Raw genomic sequence first — 19,583 nt, forward strand, 5'->3', positions numbered from 1 at the left:
ACAGGCAAGTGTAAAATTATATTTATGTACCTTCTGCCAAGAAAAGGAAAAAAAAAAAAAAAAAGAGAACAACAAAGGAGCGAGAGAAGCTTTTCTGATAAGACTGAAATCAGAACAAGATTGCTTTTGATAAAAGATTGATGAAGAGGCTTTCACTGCTTGCAGGAGAAAACATTTGTGAAAACAATTGATTTTGGAAGCTTTTGATAAGACATGCAAAAAAATTTCATTTTAATATTTACCACTTGTTGCAAAATAGATAGGCAGCTTCTGCATGATGAGGTCATGAAATACGAGATTGGTTCAGGCAAATTCATTACTTTTGTCCTCTTTTTTTCCCTCTTTTGATATTAGTCTGCCCCTTCCCAACTTTATATAATGTAATTTTTCTGTCATCTTTTATAAAATACTTGGGTGCCCATCTGGTGTGCGAGTAGGCATAAAAATATATTTCAGAGCAAAGAAGGCCTAAGTTGATGCACTAAAAGTCAGTATTTGTAAACCATATTAGAGATAAGCTCAGTAAGATCAATCCTCTTCTATGGATTTGTGTTAAATTACATTGACTGGTGCCAGGGCAGTCTGCCCTATTTAGGTTTTTTTAAAATCCATGAAATAGACCTTAAGGGTTTAAATCAATAAAAGAAATTACTTATGTAGGTATTCTGCAATATTCTTGTAGAATTCTTGTGTCATGTGGGACTTGATTTTATGTCTAATTTAAACAAACAGGAAAATAAGTACAAAATGCAAGAGCAAGGGAAGAAGAGGATTCCGTGAAACAGAGGTGCAATGTCCATTAAAATTGCACCACACTATGTTACTGTTCAGTCTAGACATTTGTAGTGCAGGTGCTGCCAAGCTTCTTAGTGCTTTTTTGGATTTTTCCTGACACATTGCAGGGCTACTACAATAGTCAAATGCTTGAGCTCAGATCAGAATAGCAGCTGTGGTGGGGACGGTGAGCCACCTACCATCACTGGTACCTGAGGAAACTTTTCTGTAAGAGGAGAAACTGGAAAGACTTGAACTGTTTATGTGAGAGAGAAAATCAGCAAAGGGACTTGATAAACACGTATAAAATAACAACTATAAAATTACTATAGATTAGAAATTTCCATGCAGCTGTTTTGTGTGCATGATGTAGTGGGAGTTTATAGTAGGAGTGCTGTAGTTTGAGGAAAAACACTCTTAAAGCTACCATGTTGAAAGGCCTTTGGAAATGAAGGCAGTAGGTTTCCTAGAGCTTTTCTGTTTGTGTGATAGGACTATATACCTGCGTATGAATTAGGAAAATATCTAGAAAGACTAGGAAATGAATGGATATTCACATTAATATTACAGGTAAAAAATCCCTCCATGGGCAAATCTTGCTGTTACTGCCTTCTGCAGAGTTTCTTATAATTTTCCCCTGAAGCAAGTGATAGTGAGCGAGATAGACCCTGATGGGTCATGCACTGTGGCAATTCCTCTCATCTCGTCACAATAATATTGTAGAGCACTCCAGTTCTTTGATTGAACTTTGTGTCGTAATCCTCCTATTCCTTGCTGCCCCAACATTCTTCCTGCCAAACCATAATATTGCAGTATTCTGTAAAATTAGAGAAACATTGTTAAGCAATAAGATGAAAACCAAAAATGATCTTTTCTTACAATAAAAAGCACTGTAGAGAGAAAATTGTTGCACTTAGCTTCATGGGGAAGGTGTTTGAAGATTCTGTTTTGCAGCTCAGAGGAAAAAGGCATCTCACAGGATGTTAGGAATTTATGAAAGTAATTAGTGATGTTTTACTGAATACTAGATTAAATATTAGCTTGGAAAGCTATGTAAATGTCCTGAGTGCAAGAAAGAGCTGCCCCAGGGCTTCAAAGATTTGCATATGTTCATTTAGAGAAACCTTCAAGTGTAACTTAAATATGTGTAACTATGTTTTAATCTCTATCACTGACTGATTTGTGCAATTTGTGGAGCACAGATTAAAAGTAACTTTTTTTTTTTTTTTTTTTTTTAATGTGAGCAGACAGCTTTAATAGTGACTTGCATCATTTTTGTCTTTGTGAATATATCAACACTGCCCGTTTAAGTGGCACATCAGTGCTTGTACTGAGCCAAGCTAAGATGAATCTCCTATGTGCTTTTTTGTTCTGTGTACGTCCTGGGTGGTGGGGGCTGACAGAGGGTTGCTCGTCCCACAAGATCTCTGTTGTGCCACAGCTCCTGAAGTACAGATTTATTATGATTAATACTAACATCTAATGGAAGTTTCTTAATGGTTTAAAACATAATTTGGAAAGTATGCCTTTTATCCATTTCTTCTCAGTTTTTTTTTTCTCAGGTACAATGGAGGAATTGTCACATTGCTGTCAGAAAATGACAGCACAGGTTTGCAAGTGCAGTAGTCTCTTCTGTAAGAACATTGACCCCCTGCAGTAGTATCTGTGTGATTTTTCAGGATTTTGGGAAAGGTTTTTATACATAAAGCTTTATAGAGCAAAATTCCACCATTTTTGTGAGTGCTTTGTGACTGTATCTTTAAAGGTGATAAATAGCAACAATTTTGTATATAAAAAATTTGCAACACAAACATAAACTTTTGCTAATTAACACAGAAAAGAAATCAGATACAATTAATATGGTTACACTTTATGAATACACATGATTTGCCTTACCAGTTGTCTTAATTTCGCAGTTACTTTTACAAGTTCTTTTTGAAGAGTTGTGTTAAAATATTGCATGTATGCAGGGGAGATCACAGAAGGCTGAATGTCCAAGTTCACAAATGGCCATTAAGCTGTTTTCATGCCTGTCCCTTGCTCCCTCTCCTTATGAGCTCACACTTGTTAGCTTAGCTCTCCTGGACAATTTAAGGCAGAGATGTCCAAACTCTTGGTGGGGGGTGTGGGGGTGTGCGTTTGTGCATAATTTTGTGTGGATGGAGGCCCATGCTGGCAAACCTCTGCTGCGGTGTGATCAGGTTCATGCCTGCAGTCAAAATGCAGCTGTGATCAGGGACAGATTGTCCTAAAACCCAGTGTGTGACCTGTTGGCGGTGCAAGAGGTTGGAAGTGCACCTAGTACTGTGACAGAGGACATGGCTGCCTGGCCCCAAACCAGTTCTGGTCTCTTTGCTACTGGTATTCAGAAAAAAGGAGTCATGAACAGTCTGAGTTTGCTCTGCAGGTTCTGTACGTGGTGTATCCTCGGATGTGTACTGTCAGTACTGTTGACAAGTGAACCTTTAGCAACTGCTAGAGCTTTGGCATTGCCACCATGTGCAATCATACCTTGATACTGAGTAGATCCTTCTTCCAGAATTAAGTGGCATCGTAATGACAGGTTAGGGGGCATAAAATAACAGCCCATGTGTAGGTATAGTTTTCTGATTTAGCATCTCCATGCAAGCAAACAGGACCAATGTGATGTCCTTGTACTTCCTTCAAGTGACATCAATACTGCCAGTAGCAGATGTATCACAGTTTCCAATGTCAGCGAATGAGTTCCAGGTTAAATCATGCAAGTAGCAGAAAATTTATAAATAATAACAATTAAAAAAAGTATTTCAAATGTTTTAAAAAAACAAACATAAAATAGAACTTTTTTTTTTTTTTAAGTTCCAAAAGATTGAGGAAAGCTTTTGTCTTTGCATAATGCTGTAGAGGAGAAACAACTTTGAACCCTTTTTACAAGAGAAGAAAATGAATTACTGTCTCAAGGGTTCTGTGCTGAAAACCATCGTCGTGTCCCGGTTGTATTTGGGTTTTTCACAGAATGCTAGATAAAGACAGGTTCTACAGTGACTGAGCTGTTTTCCAAATAACCCGTACCTTGAGCATTCTAGGTCCTCTTAGATCTATTAGCTATGTCCACACAGATGCCTCCAACCCCTTTCAAAGTGTAGTGCCCTAAGGCAGCTTGTGTTCACATGTGTGGGTATGCAGCTTGTTGGAACTTGAAAAATACAGCTTGGGTGCTGACTCTCCAGGTCAGCTGAAATAATGCTAAAGTCTAAAGATATGCAGCTTGAGCCCAACAGAGCTGTCATCCTGCTTTGAAAGCCACAACCTGCTGTATCTAGAAAGCCGTATTGGACTGGCAGTGCCCTGTGACAAACAGCATCCAAAACCTGAACAATGTTCCTAATTATTTGCAAATAACATTGCATCTTCTGGCTTTATTTTTTTGTTTCCTACCCCTTCCCAATCACAGAGCAAGTCAAAGCAGTAACTGGTTATTTTTTTTGTGAGTTTGCTATATTAAAGTACTTGTCTACATCTGATTCTTGTACTTCAAAAAAAAATGAAGTTGAAGTAGAAGAATTCTTGCTGGTACAAATTTACCTAAAAGCCTGAAAGTTGTGGATGCTGGGGAGTACAATTGCTACTAGAACCTAAGTAAACTGAGTTTCAGTACTGTGCTTGAATTAAAAAAAATAATTCTACACATTGTAGAGATTAAAAATGCAACCATTTATTGACATTTGCGATTTCAAAAAGATCTGGTGCTGTCCCTTGTGTTTGACTTAAACAAACATCTCTTGAATAAGGGAAATTCTTTCCCTAGGCAGAAACTCAGGAAAGCTGCCAGATCTATGGCCTTCCCTATCCACTCAAACCAGCCCATCCCTGTTTCTTTTCTGTTTTCAATTCCAGTGGCAGCTTGTTTGAAGAAAGGAGGATAATTGTTGCTATACTTGTAAGGGTTTGGGTTTTACATCCTGTTAATTGCAGCCAGCCAACTCTAGCATCATTTGAGTGGACACTGATGAAAGCATGTGAATATAAGCTCCGCTTCACTCTTAGCTGTGTGCTTCTAAACATGCACATACTGTTATTGAATTCACTTCAGAGCTTTCCTCATTCAAGGCAAAGAGGATAAAAACAGAAGAGAAAAAAAAAAAAAAAAGAAATATGACTTTGCTTGTTATTGGCATGAATATTTTCAGACACTTTTTGAGAGGGACCTAAGTTGAAGCTAGACAAGATCAAAGAGCTTTAGGAAGCTAAATTTGTAGTATCTGTACTACAAATTATGGTGTTGACCCTTGCAGGGATAAGAGGAATGCCAGCTCTTACTTCTCAGTAAGATGAAAATTCCAGGACTGTTAAAGCCAGTCCCCAGCTGAACTCGGAAAGTGTTCTCACACCATGAAATAATAATTAACACAGAGAGGGGCTGTGAGGAGAAGGGCTGCATCTTACCTATTGGAGTACTCATCCACTCTGATAAAAAGCCTGCTAAAAGACGGGGATGATACTTGCTGTGATGTGACGTGACAATCCCTGTCACAAAGAGCTAGAAGCTGTGCTGGTAGTCTCTCTGCTTTTTCTTATTGAAGTGTGGCAGTCATGCCTTTGTCTTGTTTTTTTTTTTCTTCCCTTCATTGACTTACCTGTTCTCCAGCTTTAAAAGGTGTTTGTACTGTACTGTTTGTTCAGCTCTAATACAGAGATGGTTTCCAAGTCCAGCCTTCAAAGCTTAATTCCCATCGCTAGGCAGAATTTACTCACAGGAGTTTGTATGCTTTCTTGGTACAATTGTTAACAAGGCAATTGTTTTTGAAATAATAAGTTTTAAATTTGATTTTTAGTGGAGCTAGCTGAGCAAACCAGGTCTGATCCTCTGGAGAAATCATTATGGTGGTTTTACTAGAAACAAGAGTAGAAAGAAATAGGTAACAACTGTAAAACCTGTTGAATCTCCACCCTGTAAGAAAAATGGTCTTTTAAATCTTTTAAACAGAAGGGGGGTAGTTCTGAATGAAAAGCAGCATTCATTATTATCTCCATTTAGTCATTCTGTGGTACCTTTCTCTGTTTCCTTCAGTCTTTATAAACCTAGATAAATGGAAGGACATTGATTTTAATAAAAGTATTTCTTTTAAATAATAGTAGTATCTCCTCCCCTCCACCTTTCTACCCCCCTCCACCTCGATAATCTGTAATGCGTCTGCTGATGCGTTTGATGGGAGCTCAAAATTAGACAATTAGGGTATGCCTGCACTTGTGTCTTAGTTTGAAACAGGAGTACACTTTTCAAACGGATCATCTCCATTTACTGTGTTCTGGCTTGTATCATAGAGCATCCTCAGAGCAAATCAAATAGATGCCTTTTGAATAAAACTAAACTTCACCTACTGCACTCTAGTTGCAAAAGAGCATGCAGTCATTAAGGCAAAACTAGAGATAGTCTAAACTCAAAAACACCCCACCCAGAAACCACAGCCCCCTAGCTCTAGTGTGCATGTCAGGTCCTCCGTATCAACTGTTTTGCATTGGAGAGCTATTGGTCTATTGTTTGGTAATGCAAGTTAGGTTGCTTACTTGGCTACTTGCTACTGCAGACACAGCCTGATGGACCTGAAGAAACCTCCATCTCAGGAAAAGTTATAATTTTTGCAGCTTTGGCAGCGCTAAATTTCACAACACACATCCCTTCCCCATGAATGTTCATAGATTCCCCTTCTTCCTGCATGTGTTTTCAGAATCTGAATCTTGGTGTGAATCCAAATTATACAATTCCTCATCCACATGAAAAGATCTGACTATTCCTGATTTTTCAGATGTTCAGAGTAAGAGTTAGGACTTAGCTGTGACACACCTCTAGAAAGTATGTGATATGTTGGAAACTGAATGTGTGCAGAAGAGAGAAGACCATGATACAAAAATCTTCAAATTAATTTTCAGGAACCTCATTTGTCTTAATAATCTATGCTTTCCTAACTAAATCTGAACTCCCCTATCGTAGTTTGATGCTTTATCACTGGAGATTTCTATCTTAAAATTGAATGGCCTCGGGGGGAAATTGAAGATTTTTTTGCAGGTAAGGATAAAAGCATACTCTCAAAGCAGGTTTCCTTTATCTTTTTTATGGGTCATTATTCTCTTGTTCTGATGTTCAAAACCATCTTTCATCTGTAACTCAACAAGGCTTTCTCACCTCCCTTTTATAGTGGTAAATTTATATACAGGTGGGTTATTTAGCAGAATGAATCTGGATTCACATTTATGTCATGTTTTCCTTTTATGATAGACATTTTCTGAAAAAATCACACAGGTTGCTTAAAAGTAAAACAAAGCATCTTTTCATTTTAATAGCAAATTTTAATTCTTTATATTATATCTTCCTGTCATTCACCTTGTTTGTGTTAAGTTTGTGTTCTTCCTCTTAAAATAAGACATGATTGCATAAAGGATGAGAAGGAAAGAGATAAAAAATTATGCCCACATTTACTGGGTGTAGGGATGAATTCATTACATGACTGTTTTCTGATGTAGCATATATTTCACAATTAGGGATTGTGAAGAATCCGTAAGATGTGTAACTATTTTGTAACATACCTAACTATACCTCTGGCAAACCCTTCCCAGCCTCTTCTACTCCAAAGTAAAATTCAGTTAGATATGCAACTGTACTATGTGTTACTGCACTACATAGATTTTCCAGCAATGCCCTGTAGCTTTGTTTATCCTGCTGGGATATTTTTGGTAGGCATATCCCAAAAATCAAATCTAAGACTACTTTCACCTGCCATGGTAACAGGTTAAAAGAAAGCCTTCAGGTAAACTCAGAAAGCTCTGAAAAATATTTGATTTCTTGTCATTGTTTTTACTAGTGGGTTAACAAGTTACCCAGCAAGCCCATGCAAGATGCCCACTAGGCTTTATTTGTGGCTGCTCAAACTGATGCATAGATGCATGCACTGGGATAAGTAGAAGACTGAAGTACGCTTTGGTTGGGGTATATACCAGGTGCTGGCCATAAAGCATGAAAAAGGCATCTGTGAATTACTAGTCAAAGTAATTTTGAAATAAATATTTATAGCTATTAAACTTTTGGTGCACTAGGCAATAAATGAAAATTCACTTTCCACAGTGGAATATTAAAAATACATAGGAATTATTTCAGAACTCTTTGGAGAAGGGAATTTTCTAAATTTCTTTCTGCAACACTACAGCTGCCACCATAGTCCCCCCATCAGCATGAGGGACCACTGAAGTCTTCAGGATATTTTCAGAGCTCTGTGTAGTAAGTGACTCCCCATTTTTTTCAAATACAATTTATGTCTCATTTATGTCCTGACACCTATTATGTGTCAGAGTGAAGCCATTTTTATGCCAATTCCTCACATGCTTACTAATGCTTAATGTGCATGTTAAGTGAAGACAGACAAGTGTGACCAGATTGGCAGCTTCTACCTGGCTGAGAAAAGTTAAAGCAGAATTTAAAGGGAAGAGGAATTAAAAATTAAATCATATGTTAATCAAACAACATATAGGCCACAGCCCTGAGGCCATGCTGCAGACTAGTAACAGTGTTGGCTTATAAGAGCTTTTCTGAGTTTAGTACCTTTTACGACCATTTAACCCAGAATAAAATGTGTCCAAAATGTAATTCATTTCACAGTATACGATTGCAACTTGTTCTTTTTTGGGGTGGCTTGGGAAAAAATCAGAGCAATGGAAAATTGCTGATGGCTTAGATGGGTATACTCTCCACTGGGTTAAAAACTGGCTGGAGAGCCGGGCCCAGAGAGTGGTGGTGAATGGAGTCAAATCCAGTTGGGGGCCGGTCACGAGTGGTGTCCCACAGGGCTCAGTACTGGGGCCAATTCTCTTCAACATCTTTATCAATAATCTGGACGAGGGGATCGAGTGCACCCTCAGTAAGTTCGCAGATGACACCAAGTTGGGTGGCAGTGCCAGCCTGCTGGAGGGTAGAGAGGCTCTGCAGAGAGATCTGGACAGGCTGGATCGATGGGCCGAGACCAACGGGATGAGGTTCAATAAGGCCAAGTGCCGGGTCCTGCACTTTGGTCACAACAACCCCCTGCAGTGCTACAGGCTGGGGGCAGAGTGGCTGGAGAGCTGCCTGGCAGAAAAGGACCTGGGGGTGTTGGTCGACTGTTGGCTGAACATGAGCCAGCAGTGTGCCCAGGTGGCCAAGAAGGCCAACAGCATCCTGGCCTGTATCAGGAAGTGTGGTGAGTAGGACCCGAGAGGTGATCATCCCCCTCGGCACTGGTGAGGCCTCACCTCAAGTACTGTGTCCGGTTTTGGGCCCCTTACCACAAAAAAAGACATTGAGGTGCTGGAGCGGGTCCAGAGAAGGGCAATGAAGCTGGTGAGGGGTCTGGAGAGTAAGTCTTATGAGGAGAGGCTGAGGGAGCTGGGGTTGTTCAGTCTGGAGAAGAGAAGGCTGAGGGGAGACCTTATTGCGCTCTATAACTACCTGAAGGGGGGGTGTACAGAAGTGGGGGTCGGTCTCGTCTCCCAAGTCACAGGAGATAGGACAAGGGGAAATGGCCTCAAGTTGCACCAGGGGAGGTTCAGGTTGGATATTAGGAAACATTTCTTTACTGAAAGTGTTATCAAGCATTGGAATAGGCTGCCCAGGGAAATGGTTGAGGAATCATCCCTGGAGGTGTTGAAAAGACGGGTTGACATGGTCCTCAGGAATACGGTTTAGTGATTTTTATTTCCTATTTCTTATTTATTTTTGTGTCAGAGTTAGGTTGATGGTTGGACTAGATGATCTTTAAGGTCCCTTCCAACCCAGATGATTCTATGATTCTATGAAAAACTGATCTCTACCAGGTAAATAATAAGCTTTCTGATTTTATGTTTACAGCTGGAAATAACATATTTAGAGAGTGTAAGTTCTATCAGGTAGTTCAGTGTGGAAAATGTACTAATAATGAGGTTCACTCAGTTGCATTTAGGAAGCAAGCAAACAGTCACAAAAACTTAACTGTATTCATTTTTAGTTTAGTATTCTAAACTTTTCATTGATCTGTTACTTTCTATACAGACATTATAATAAATTGTGATTTTATAGGTTGTTCTTAGTCCACAGTACTTGAAATTACAAGAAGGAAAAATTGTTCATTTACTGAGGAGAAAAGATTAATGTGAACTTAGTGTTCATTTCACTGTATTTCTCTTCCATTTTATATCAGCATAATATGTTCTTAATGTCACTGTTGAGATACTAATATCTTTGTAAACATAATATCATAAAGTTTGGCTGCCTTCTATGTTTTTTGCAGATCATTGTGTGGAGTTCTAAAGGGAAAAAATAATCTAAGCAGGTACTTTAATGTTGCAAACTATTTCATTTGCTGCCAATAAAACATTTGTATTCAGCTTAAGGATTAATTTATGTTTCTGGAATTTGTGCTAGAAGGCTTACATTCAAGAAAAGTTATCATATTAATAATGTCATGGTATTAGTAATGCCATTTGGAAAGATGTATGTAGCATTGTTAAGGTCTTAGATTGTGTACAAAAATAATGACCCTGCAAAGTTTCTAACTAAGAATTATGTCTCTGTTCCCTCCACTGAGCTAGGAATTAACATTAAATTTTTGTGTCTTATAATGTGAAAAAGATGGAAATGAAGCATGCAGTCATTTGTAAGTGAAGGAAGAGGGGGGATTCTGACTGAGTGTAAATTCAGTGCAAGAAAATTTTAATACTATTGGTTGAATACATTTCCATTTCCAGCAAATTAGTAACTCATTAAGGGACTAGTCAGTATAAAATCACAAGTCTTCTATTTCTCTTTAAAGAGTATCATTCAGAGTGGAACCTTTGTAATATACAACCTATTGTGTTAGGCTGTAAATCAGAGAATTTTATTTTTGTAAAGGCTATAGTCAAGGCTTCCTGCTACGCAGGGCGACCATTAGCTGGAAGAGCTGTAGTAAATCATGCAGTGTCTACCTCTTTCCCCTTGTCCAACTTCCATTGCTCTCTTTGCTAAAAAATAATGGAACCTTAATTTGAATGTGAATGGATTAACCCTTTTTGTGTGACATTACATAAAAAAGTACCTGATAGAAGTAGCAAGCAGTCCTCGTAGTGTGCTCCACATGGAAATTCAAAGCAACAGTAAGATTTATGGTTTTATGTAAATGTCTCATGACTCTTAGGATTATCTTTCCTTACAAAGTGTATATGGAGTTTCTTCCCCTCAGCTGGCACTTGCATATGGGGCAGAGTCTTTACAGAGGTCTTTAGAAAGTTGAGTCTCACAGAAAGAGAAAATCTATAGCAATGTATACAATTACTGTGCTTACTCTTTGCTCTAATCCTAAACTATCAATTGGCAAACACAGTCAGGACTGTGATAACTTTGCAGAACTTTTTCTAGGGAAGGTTATGAAGTGGCCATGATTTGTTACTCAGGAGCCTTTTCTGGATTCCACTAAACTTCATTTCTCTGTGAAAAAATAACTATTTTGCCTTTTGCAAAGGGTGAACTGAAATCAAATATAAATATATTCCACAACATCATAAAATAGCAAGGACTTTCTGATTGCTGGAATTTAGCTCCTAAGTGGTCTGTGTAATTTAGGTGGTCCACTGGTTTTTCCCTTTGCCCCATGTGGAGCAATATTTAGTTCACTGCCACTCAGCAGACAGAATTCACACAAATGGATGGCATTATCAGATCAGGGTGCTGATTTGCTTCATTATTTTAACAGTGGTTAATTTTCCCTTCCATTTCCCCTTGCCATGACCCCCAGAAGAGTCTCTGAGCCCAAAAGATTATTTTGTTTTTCTTTCTGTATTAGCTGGTTAAGTAAAAGATATTGTCTTCTTGCAAATCTCCCTTCCTATTTCTTAAACCATCATGGCTCAACAGAATGTTAATATTATATCTTTATTTTGATTTTAGGTAGTCTCTACTTTGAAGCTCATTCATTAATATTTCAGCTTTTGCTCCCTGTGTAATAAAGGATATTCTTTTGTTGTTGCTGTCTTGCTTTTTTGAGTCATTGGCCTGTGATCAGGGAATGAAAATTGTGTTGTTCTTCCTATTGATTTCCTTTCTGTGCTGCTTTTGAGACTTGGTCTCTGTCCTTGGATTGTGAGAGGGTTAGAGCAGCAGTAGGGTGAGGTTTGTTGGGCTTAATTTTCTCTCTTCTGGGAATTTCATATGTTTGTGTGGATGGTTTTTTTTCTGTTTAGAGGGTCACCTTTAATGTCTCTTTACACTATCCATGGGTAAAGATTTTTCCAATAAAGTTGGTGTGTCACCTGCATTTTTACATGGGTCCTATTGGTTTGAAGAGGTGTATTGTGCTACAGGTACTCTGGAGAGCTTTTCTATTATTTTGTCCATTCTGCAGATTAATGAGACAAAAAAGTTTCCCCCATCTGATACTGAAATGCAGCACTGAAATCTAACTGAAAAGCCAACATTTTGATTCCTGTTGATCATTCCTAGAAGCTTAAAATATCATTTCTCAAGCATTCACCTTGTGTGAATCTCTTACTGAGTGGCATCAAGCAGTCTATTATCTGCTTAATCTAAATAGGCATCAATTAGGGAATTGTTTAAATTCTGTAGGCTGGCCACCAGGGTTCATAGGCGAAGATGTGGCTCACCAGATAATAGGAAAAGTTTGAACTGGATCTTAGGTAGTGGAATATGAACAATCGCTCTTGAGTGTGGTAGGCGATAAAAAAATAACCAAATACCTAAAAACCCCCAAATGGTGGTTAACATGAAGTGAAAATATTTAAAATTCCCTTTCAAGTCAAAACGCCACAAGAAATTAACATTTTTACATTCAAATCCAAAACCTCAAGTTGTAGCTGTTCTCTGCTCTAGTGTTTCTTTAAATAAAATGTTTCAAAATAAAGTGCATTGCACTTCAGAAAATATAATATGACTTCTCTAGTGGGTTTTGTATTTGTTAGATGGAGAACACTTCTTTCAGTATTGATGTTACTATCAAAATATGTTGTCAAAAAGATATCAAGCTGAAATCTGTCAGAACAAGAGGATTTCAGAGTTGCTGAAACACACTCATCATTTCCTTCTTCATAATTTAGCTCATTCTCCCAAAGTGACCTTCTAGTTAGTCCACAGCTGGCAGCACCAAAGGATATTCACTCAGAATGTGCTGATTCAACCTTATGAAACTCAACTTGAGAATTCAGAAAAAAATACGAAAGCAAAAGATTTGATTGAAAAAAAGTTTAAATTTCATCTGCTCTGAATTATTTTTTCCAAGTTGGTCAAAAGCCATTCTCTGTAAAGAACCTGTCCTTAATACTGGGTTTCCTCACTTCTGGATTTTCTCAGCTCCCTTTGCTCTAGTGCAAGGAGGTGCTTCATAATCTACAATATATACACTTGCAGTATTTCCCTTTGGAATATGGATCACAGGCATTAATTTGGATCAACAGATAAGACAAGGCAATATCTCTAGAATCATTAATAATAAATATTCTCAAAAAAAATGTTTCCTGAGGCATAAAACAAACACATGAAGAAAATGAAAGTGACATTGACATAAACAATTGTGTCTTAGATTTGTGTTACAATAGTAACCTAAGGCAAAACCTAAACATTTACAGAAATAGTTTGGATTCTACCTCTTTTCTCAGCAAAAAAAAAGCTGCAGACATAGCCCATCTGCCATCTATGAAATATAGTCTGTTATAAAGCATTAATCACACTAATTCTGGGAACTGCTCAATGTTATTCTTAAAGAGATCTCTTCACAATTGATCACAACCTTTTTTCTTTTTTTCCTTGGACTATCTTCTCACTTTTCTTGCAAAGAATTCTTGAGAATTACTCTCCTCCTTTAAACACAAGCCAAATTCAATTCAAATGTTGTCAGAAAAACATTACAAAACTGGTGATTTGGGATTCCATGTTTATTACTGCTCAGTAGCTTCCATATTGAATATACTCTGTGTACAAATCAAAGGATGTTGTTTGTTTTTCCTAGCTGCTATCTGTGAAAGCTTATCCTGGGATCTGCTAATTAAGCTTTTCTGTGTCTATGACCTATACTACCATCATCAGTAGTGATCTCAGTATTCCAAAGTTTGTTCTGGTTTTTGATGAAGAGATGCAAGAAAGCTAAGATACAACATGTTCACCTGTCCTTTTAAAATGAAAACTTTTATTAAGTGAATTCCAGGAGTATGCTATTGCTATGGTCATATGGAGGTATAAATGCTCAAAGCACAGATTTTTCATTTCTTTTGAATTATGTGATTTTTGAAAGTGTTAGAGAGAGAATAGCAGATAAGATGGGTGTCTATTTTGTCAACCCTTACTTTCCTCTGAGCAAACCACATGCATGCCAGCCTGCAAAAAGAACTGGAAAGGCATCTATACTTTTTAAAGATCAGTCGATTTAAACCATGCATCTAAATGTGTAGAGCAGTCAAGATCAAGAAAGAGTGATTGAAAAAGGTTGTGGATTTGCAGGAGCATTTTGTTTGATTTAAACAGCCCTTATGATCCTTCTCGTTCTTTCTTCTTCATCATCCCCTCAGTGTGACTGTGGCACAGCAGCAGGCTGTGAGCTGGATCAGGGAACTGATGCAAACTTACAAAGAAACAAGCTGAGAAGGGTAGTAGATGGTGAGAAAAAAATAAAAGGTAGATAGGGGCTGTTTAGGCAAGCAAAACTGCCAGAAGAGATGCTCATTAAAGCTTGGTTTGACTGATTGACAGTTGATTAGGGGTTTCCAAGGTTGTGAATTTTTACATATATATACCTATTTCCCTTTGTAATTCTAGCTGTAACTGAGTAAATCACTTCTGAGCTCCGCATTCTCCTAGGTTATTAATTTCATTATTAATTTCTCTTAGGTTATTAAATTCTTTAATGTTATGTAGCATTCTTAGTTGGAGAAGTTTTAGAGTGACAGCTGTGTTTTGGATTTTGTGTTAATGAATTAAATTATTAAGCCATTTAAATGGATATTTTTAAAATATTGTGTGCAACAAATTGGACAAAAAAAGGAGACCTTATGTCAACATAATGTTTTAAAGTTGAAATCTAATAACTGGCTTTTTTTAATATGAATTGTGCAGTGTCCTTGCTCTGACAAATCTGTGCTGACTGATTACTGCTTTACTAAGGTGAGAGTGGATTATTAAAAATTCAATTTAAAAAAACCACAGATATTTGCCTTTTAGAAGTCCATTACATAAGAAAGAAAGAAAAGTTGGAGGGGGAAGTACTGAGAAATAATGCAAGAGAATGAAGTAAAACCACTAAATAAAAATGAGACCGAAGGAGAAAAAGTGCTAAAAGAGAGAATGGGATAATTACAAGGGTATAAACAGCACTAAAATATTGTAAATGAATCTTTTGTAATTAAAAATGCATGTAATAATTGCAAATAAAATCTAAAAAAATTTAAATATTATGTAGATACTCAGACAGATGCTTCTGGATTCTCTTCCTGTTCTTCTCAAATATAATCAGCATTCTGCCTTGGCGTTTCAGTGCCGACATGACCAACATAATAATGCTGAGAAGAGATGGAAAATTATTTTCTTGAGGGAAATTCAAACTTCTTTGTGTGTAGGTTGGTGTTTGTATGTGGCTCATTCATTACACTGGAGAAGTAGGTGTGGACCTCCAGGAGATATCACCCAAAAAAGAACAATTTTTGTTGCAAGATGTGCTCTGGGAAGATCAATACAAGTCTTTCTTGAAAGCCTTTCATTAATGATAGTTCATATAATTTCTGGTTCTGAGGTAATATCTTGTTTTCCTATTCCGCATTTGGAAAGAATGAGAAACACATACTGAGTCTAAATCTAAAGCCAGATTTCGATTAAGAATTGCATTAGGGACAAGAGTAGCATCATCTTCTCTGTTTCTGTTTACAAGGATACTTGGGAGTAGCTTGGTCATGAACTTCCTGTCAAATGTGACCCTAAATTACTACAAGAGTATGTATCAGCGTTATCTGTGCAAATGCATAGTTGTGCTCCCTCTGGAGTTTTGCCTTTGTACCAATAAACCAGACTTACTTAGAGCTGTTGGCTCTGGTCCACCATTTCCTTGCTAAATGTTTAGAATTTGCAAGTGTTGTGACCCTTTTGCCAATGCAAGTAATCCTAATTCCAGCAATTTACACTTGTCACTTTGCTTTAAACTCCATTACTGAACACTGAAATTCTACACAAAATGGCTTGGAGACCATTTAACAAATAACAAATTGGAGATAGAGGGATTTTGTCCCTTATGTCACAATTAATTATTTATTGGGATTTTGGTTTTGTGTTGCAGAGTTGTGACCTGGGCCAGCAGAGTATCGTTCATATTGTTCAGAGTCCACAGAAGAGCAGTCAGAACAAAGATGAGACAGAAGATAACCATGCTGGAGGTATTCTAAAGACCTTGGAAAGAGAACCTGAAAGTCTAACTCGTGTAGATCTCAGCACCAGCATCCTCCCGTCACTCTCTGCAGGGCTGGCTGTTATTCTGGATACTACAAAAAACAGCATTTCTCTTCCCTCTGAAAAATCAGGTAAATCAGTGATTTGGTACATTTCAACGCACAGACCTGAACAATTTTCTGTTTCTTTCTTGGGATGAGTGGTTCTGTACCACAGGAAAAAACCCCAACATATGTCTTTTTTCATTTGTTAAAAAAAAATACAACTTTATTCAGAGGTGATAAACATCTGATGTGTTTTCTAGGAAAATATTTTTTCTTAGTGGATAAACTGAGTGATTTCTTGTGTTGTTCCTGTCTCTAGCTTCTATTATGCTAATATTTTTACAAATTATTATAAGCTGACAAAAACCCCAGAGGTCTGTAAGAAGGCAAAAAATAGTCTCTGTAGTATTTCCACAACAGAAGTTCCCTTAACTAGAATGTTGGGCAACTTATGCATTGAAAATTTGTTTAATTCCCAATCTGTTGTAATGTTTTTATATCCATACATTTTATAAAAAAATATTTCTGTACAAAAGTCTTATCTATGAAAACATAGCTGCCACAAAATATGATTATAATTCATACTGTGGATTTTAGTAGTTCTTCATCCACCAAATTATTACTGAGAATATCTTCTCTTCATCAAGAAAAATCATCTGAGGCACAGAATAAGTTACTGCAAATGGGTTGTGCTGTAGTATTTAAAATAGTTCAGAAGAAAGAAGCTCGTCAGAAGGAAATACAAGAATCCTTTAGCTATTACATGAATCTTCTCAGAGTAACCCCCTCCTCACACACAATCTGGCTAATGCTTGCTGAAAACTGTGCTTGCCTCCCTGTGTTCTGTGCAATGCCACAGTCTGAGTTCTGATTTATTTTAATTGTCTATCGGAGATATCTTTTTAGAAAGAACAGTACACAAATACTCTTTTTACTACAATGTGGAAGATAATACCAAACATATAGGTCCAGAGTAGAGAATATACTTTGTGAATATGACAGAGATACCTCTGTGACTAACCTGAGCACAGAAATCATCCCGCTTAACATAACAGCTACTGAAACTGTTGAACTAACTTCTAGAGAATTTCTTAAGTAACTCATGCAGAAAATAAACAATTCATGGGAGGGTCACAGAAGTATTCCACAACTGACTTGATCAACCTCTCACTGCCAGCTAATGATGAATGAGCGCAGTTTAGGAACAAATTAGTACCCAGCTTAATGATCCACATCTCCCAATCTGAATGAATAATGAGATAAGAGGGGTGCATGCCCATTTAAATCTGGTAAATTTAGGGACAGGGTTTCAAGCTGGGCTTACAGTCAAAAGCAAGGCAATGGGGTAAGCTGCTTTTTTTTTACTACTGTACCTAATATGTACAGGGCTTTATTAGTTGTGCTGGAATTTACAGGAGAGTTTATACATATGTAAGGCCTTTTAAAATTTGTCAAGTGGTGTGCAGTTGAACTCAATGACCTTCAAGTTCTTTCCCAACCTAAATGATTCTCTGATTAGGTGTCATCATCACTACTTTTTCTTTACAATGTTTAAATATTGCTCATCTGGCCTGTTCTCTAGAATATCCTGGTGTTCTTTAGCTAGCCTTTTAAAAATGCTTGCATGCAAGTCTTCTGTGTCTCCTAATCTTTCTCTGTTCCTCTTTTCACAGAAGAGTAAATAAGGTACTGGTATATAAAGGTACCGCTATAGGTACCTATATACACAGCTTAGGTGTGCCAAGTTGTAAGTTTGAGCAAAAAGAGGGATTGATTCTTTTCCACCTAGTTAGGAAATGCTTTACCAAAACTTCATATGGGGTAAAACCCTCTGTCCTTACAAATGACACAAAAATTAGTTAAGAGCAGGTAAAACTGTCATTAGCAAAACCTCAGTATTGCCTGTGAATAAGAGCATAAAGTGATGAGCTAGTTCCCAGTCTGTGTAAAAGTCTGATGTATGAGAGACACAGATAAAAACATTTAGAAGGGAAAGCCACAGTTTAGGGTTTGGGTAGTCAGAACTGTGCATACTTCCAACAGAAGCTCTGATGGGATGAAAAAAATGTATCACTTCAGCAGGGGATATTGCAGACATGGCACAAATACTTTTTTGAATGGTATACTGTTGATTGTGTGTTGAAAAAACTCCTGTCCTCTCTCACTGATCCTATATTTTATTATGATTTTTTAACCAAAAAGCCTAAAAGGGTAAGAATATCTGTGTCAGGTTTGTTTGAAGTAAATAAGTAGTTTAAGCTCCTGAAGTATTTTAAAATTACTTCACAGTTTTATAAAACTTTATAACATCTAATTAGTTCCAGATAGGGCAATGGTATGCTGCACATCTCTTCCTCCCCATTTTAATGTGGTGTTGGGCTGAGTAACCTTACCCAGTACCAAGCTGAGTACAACTGCAGCTTTTTCTTATCCCCTTTTTGAGAATGCCGTCAAAACATGAGCACTGATCCATCCAAAACAGCCTCCAGCGCTGCAAGAACATCTCCATTGATGCTCTGAGACATGAAGCTCTGTAAGTGCTCAGCAGCTGCACTAGACAAAACTATTACAAATGCAGCAATGAACTTATTTTCTCATGACCTGATTTGCTTCACTGTGTCACAAAACTAACTATCTAAGAAGTTACTGTTCACTTAGAAAAGGGAATTTCTCTCCTGTCATTTAGCTGCATTTTTACATGGGAAATTAATAAGTATAAAGATTTTTTTTCCCTTGTCATCTGTACAAATCATTTGGTGATTAATTATAAAAAATTAATTAATTAAATATACTTTTGGTCCACGGTATTTTAAATCAATATTTTGAGGAGGAGAAATCGGTAGTCTGTGCAATTTGCATTTAGTAATTAGGTCTTTTTTCCCAGAGTTATCAAAATTTTCTTCTAAGAATAAATGATCAAGAGTGCTTACACTGACCTTTCCTAAATTTCTTGAAATATTAATACACCATTGAATGGTGGTTACATGGTTCTTATGGTAGTTCTCTTGTCAGACATTAATCCAAATAAGATTCATATAGCTGTACAAGAAAAAGTAATAAATTATCTAATTTGCAACCAATGTATTGTTTCACTAAACACATTCAAGTAACTAGATAGTTTACCGTGCTACTTTTTGATTTGGTGAACTGACAGTTTACTTTTGTATTAGGATTAAACCACTTTTAATGTAAATGAGAATGTATTATGCAGCACATGGTGATTTAGTCTACATTTGATTCAGAGATTTTAAAATACTTTTAAATATTAAATGCAAAATCAATTTTAGGATCAATCTACATTTAGAAAAGGGAAGGAACTAATGTATTTTTGTAGAAAAACAGAACAAAGTACCAACTCAGCGATAATA

General features: G+C 37.1%; 1 protein-coding gene across 1 annotated transcript in view; it reads left to right on the forward strand.

The window, feature by feature from the left end:
* Window positions 1-19,583, forward strand: part of PARK2 (parkin RBR E3 ubiquitin protein ligase) — a 622,540-nt gene that overhangs the window by 114,695 nt on the left and 488,262 nt on the right. The window contains exon 5 of the mRNA XM_014950502.1: window positions 16,062-16,302. Within this exon, the coding sequence (XP_014805988.1) occupies window positions 16,062-16,302 (241 nt within the window). The remainder of the gene's footprint in view (window positions 1-16,061; window positions 16,303-19,583) is intronic.

The sequence above is a fragment of the Calidris pugnax genome, unplaced genomic scaffold (genome assembly GCF_001431845.1).
Source record: "Calidris pugnax isolate Ruff unplaced genomic scaffold, ASM143184v1 scaffold24, whole genome shotgun sequence".
Taxonomy (NCBI): domain Eukaryota; kingdom Metazoa; phylum Chordata; class Aves; order Charadriiformes; family Scolopacidae; genus Calidris; species Calidris pugnax.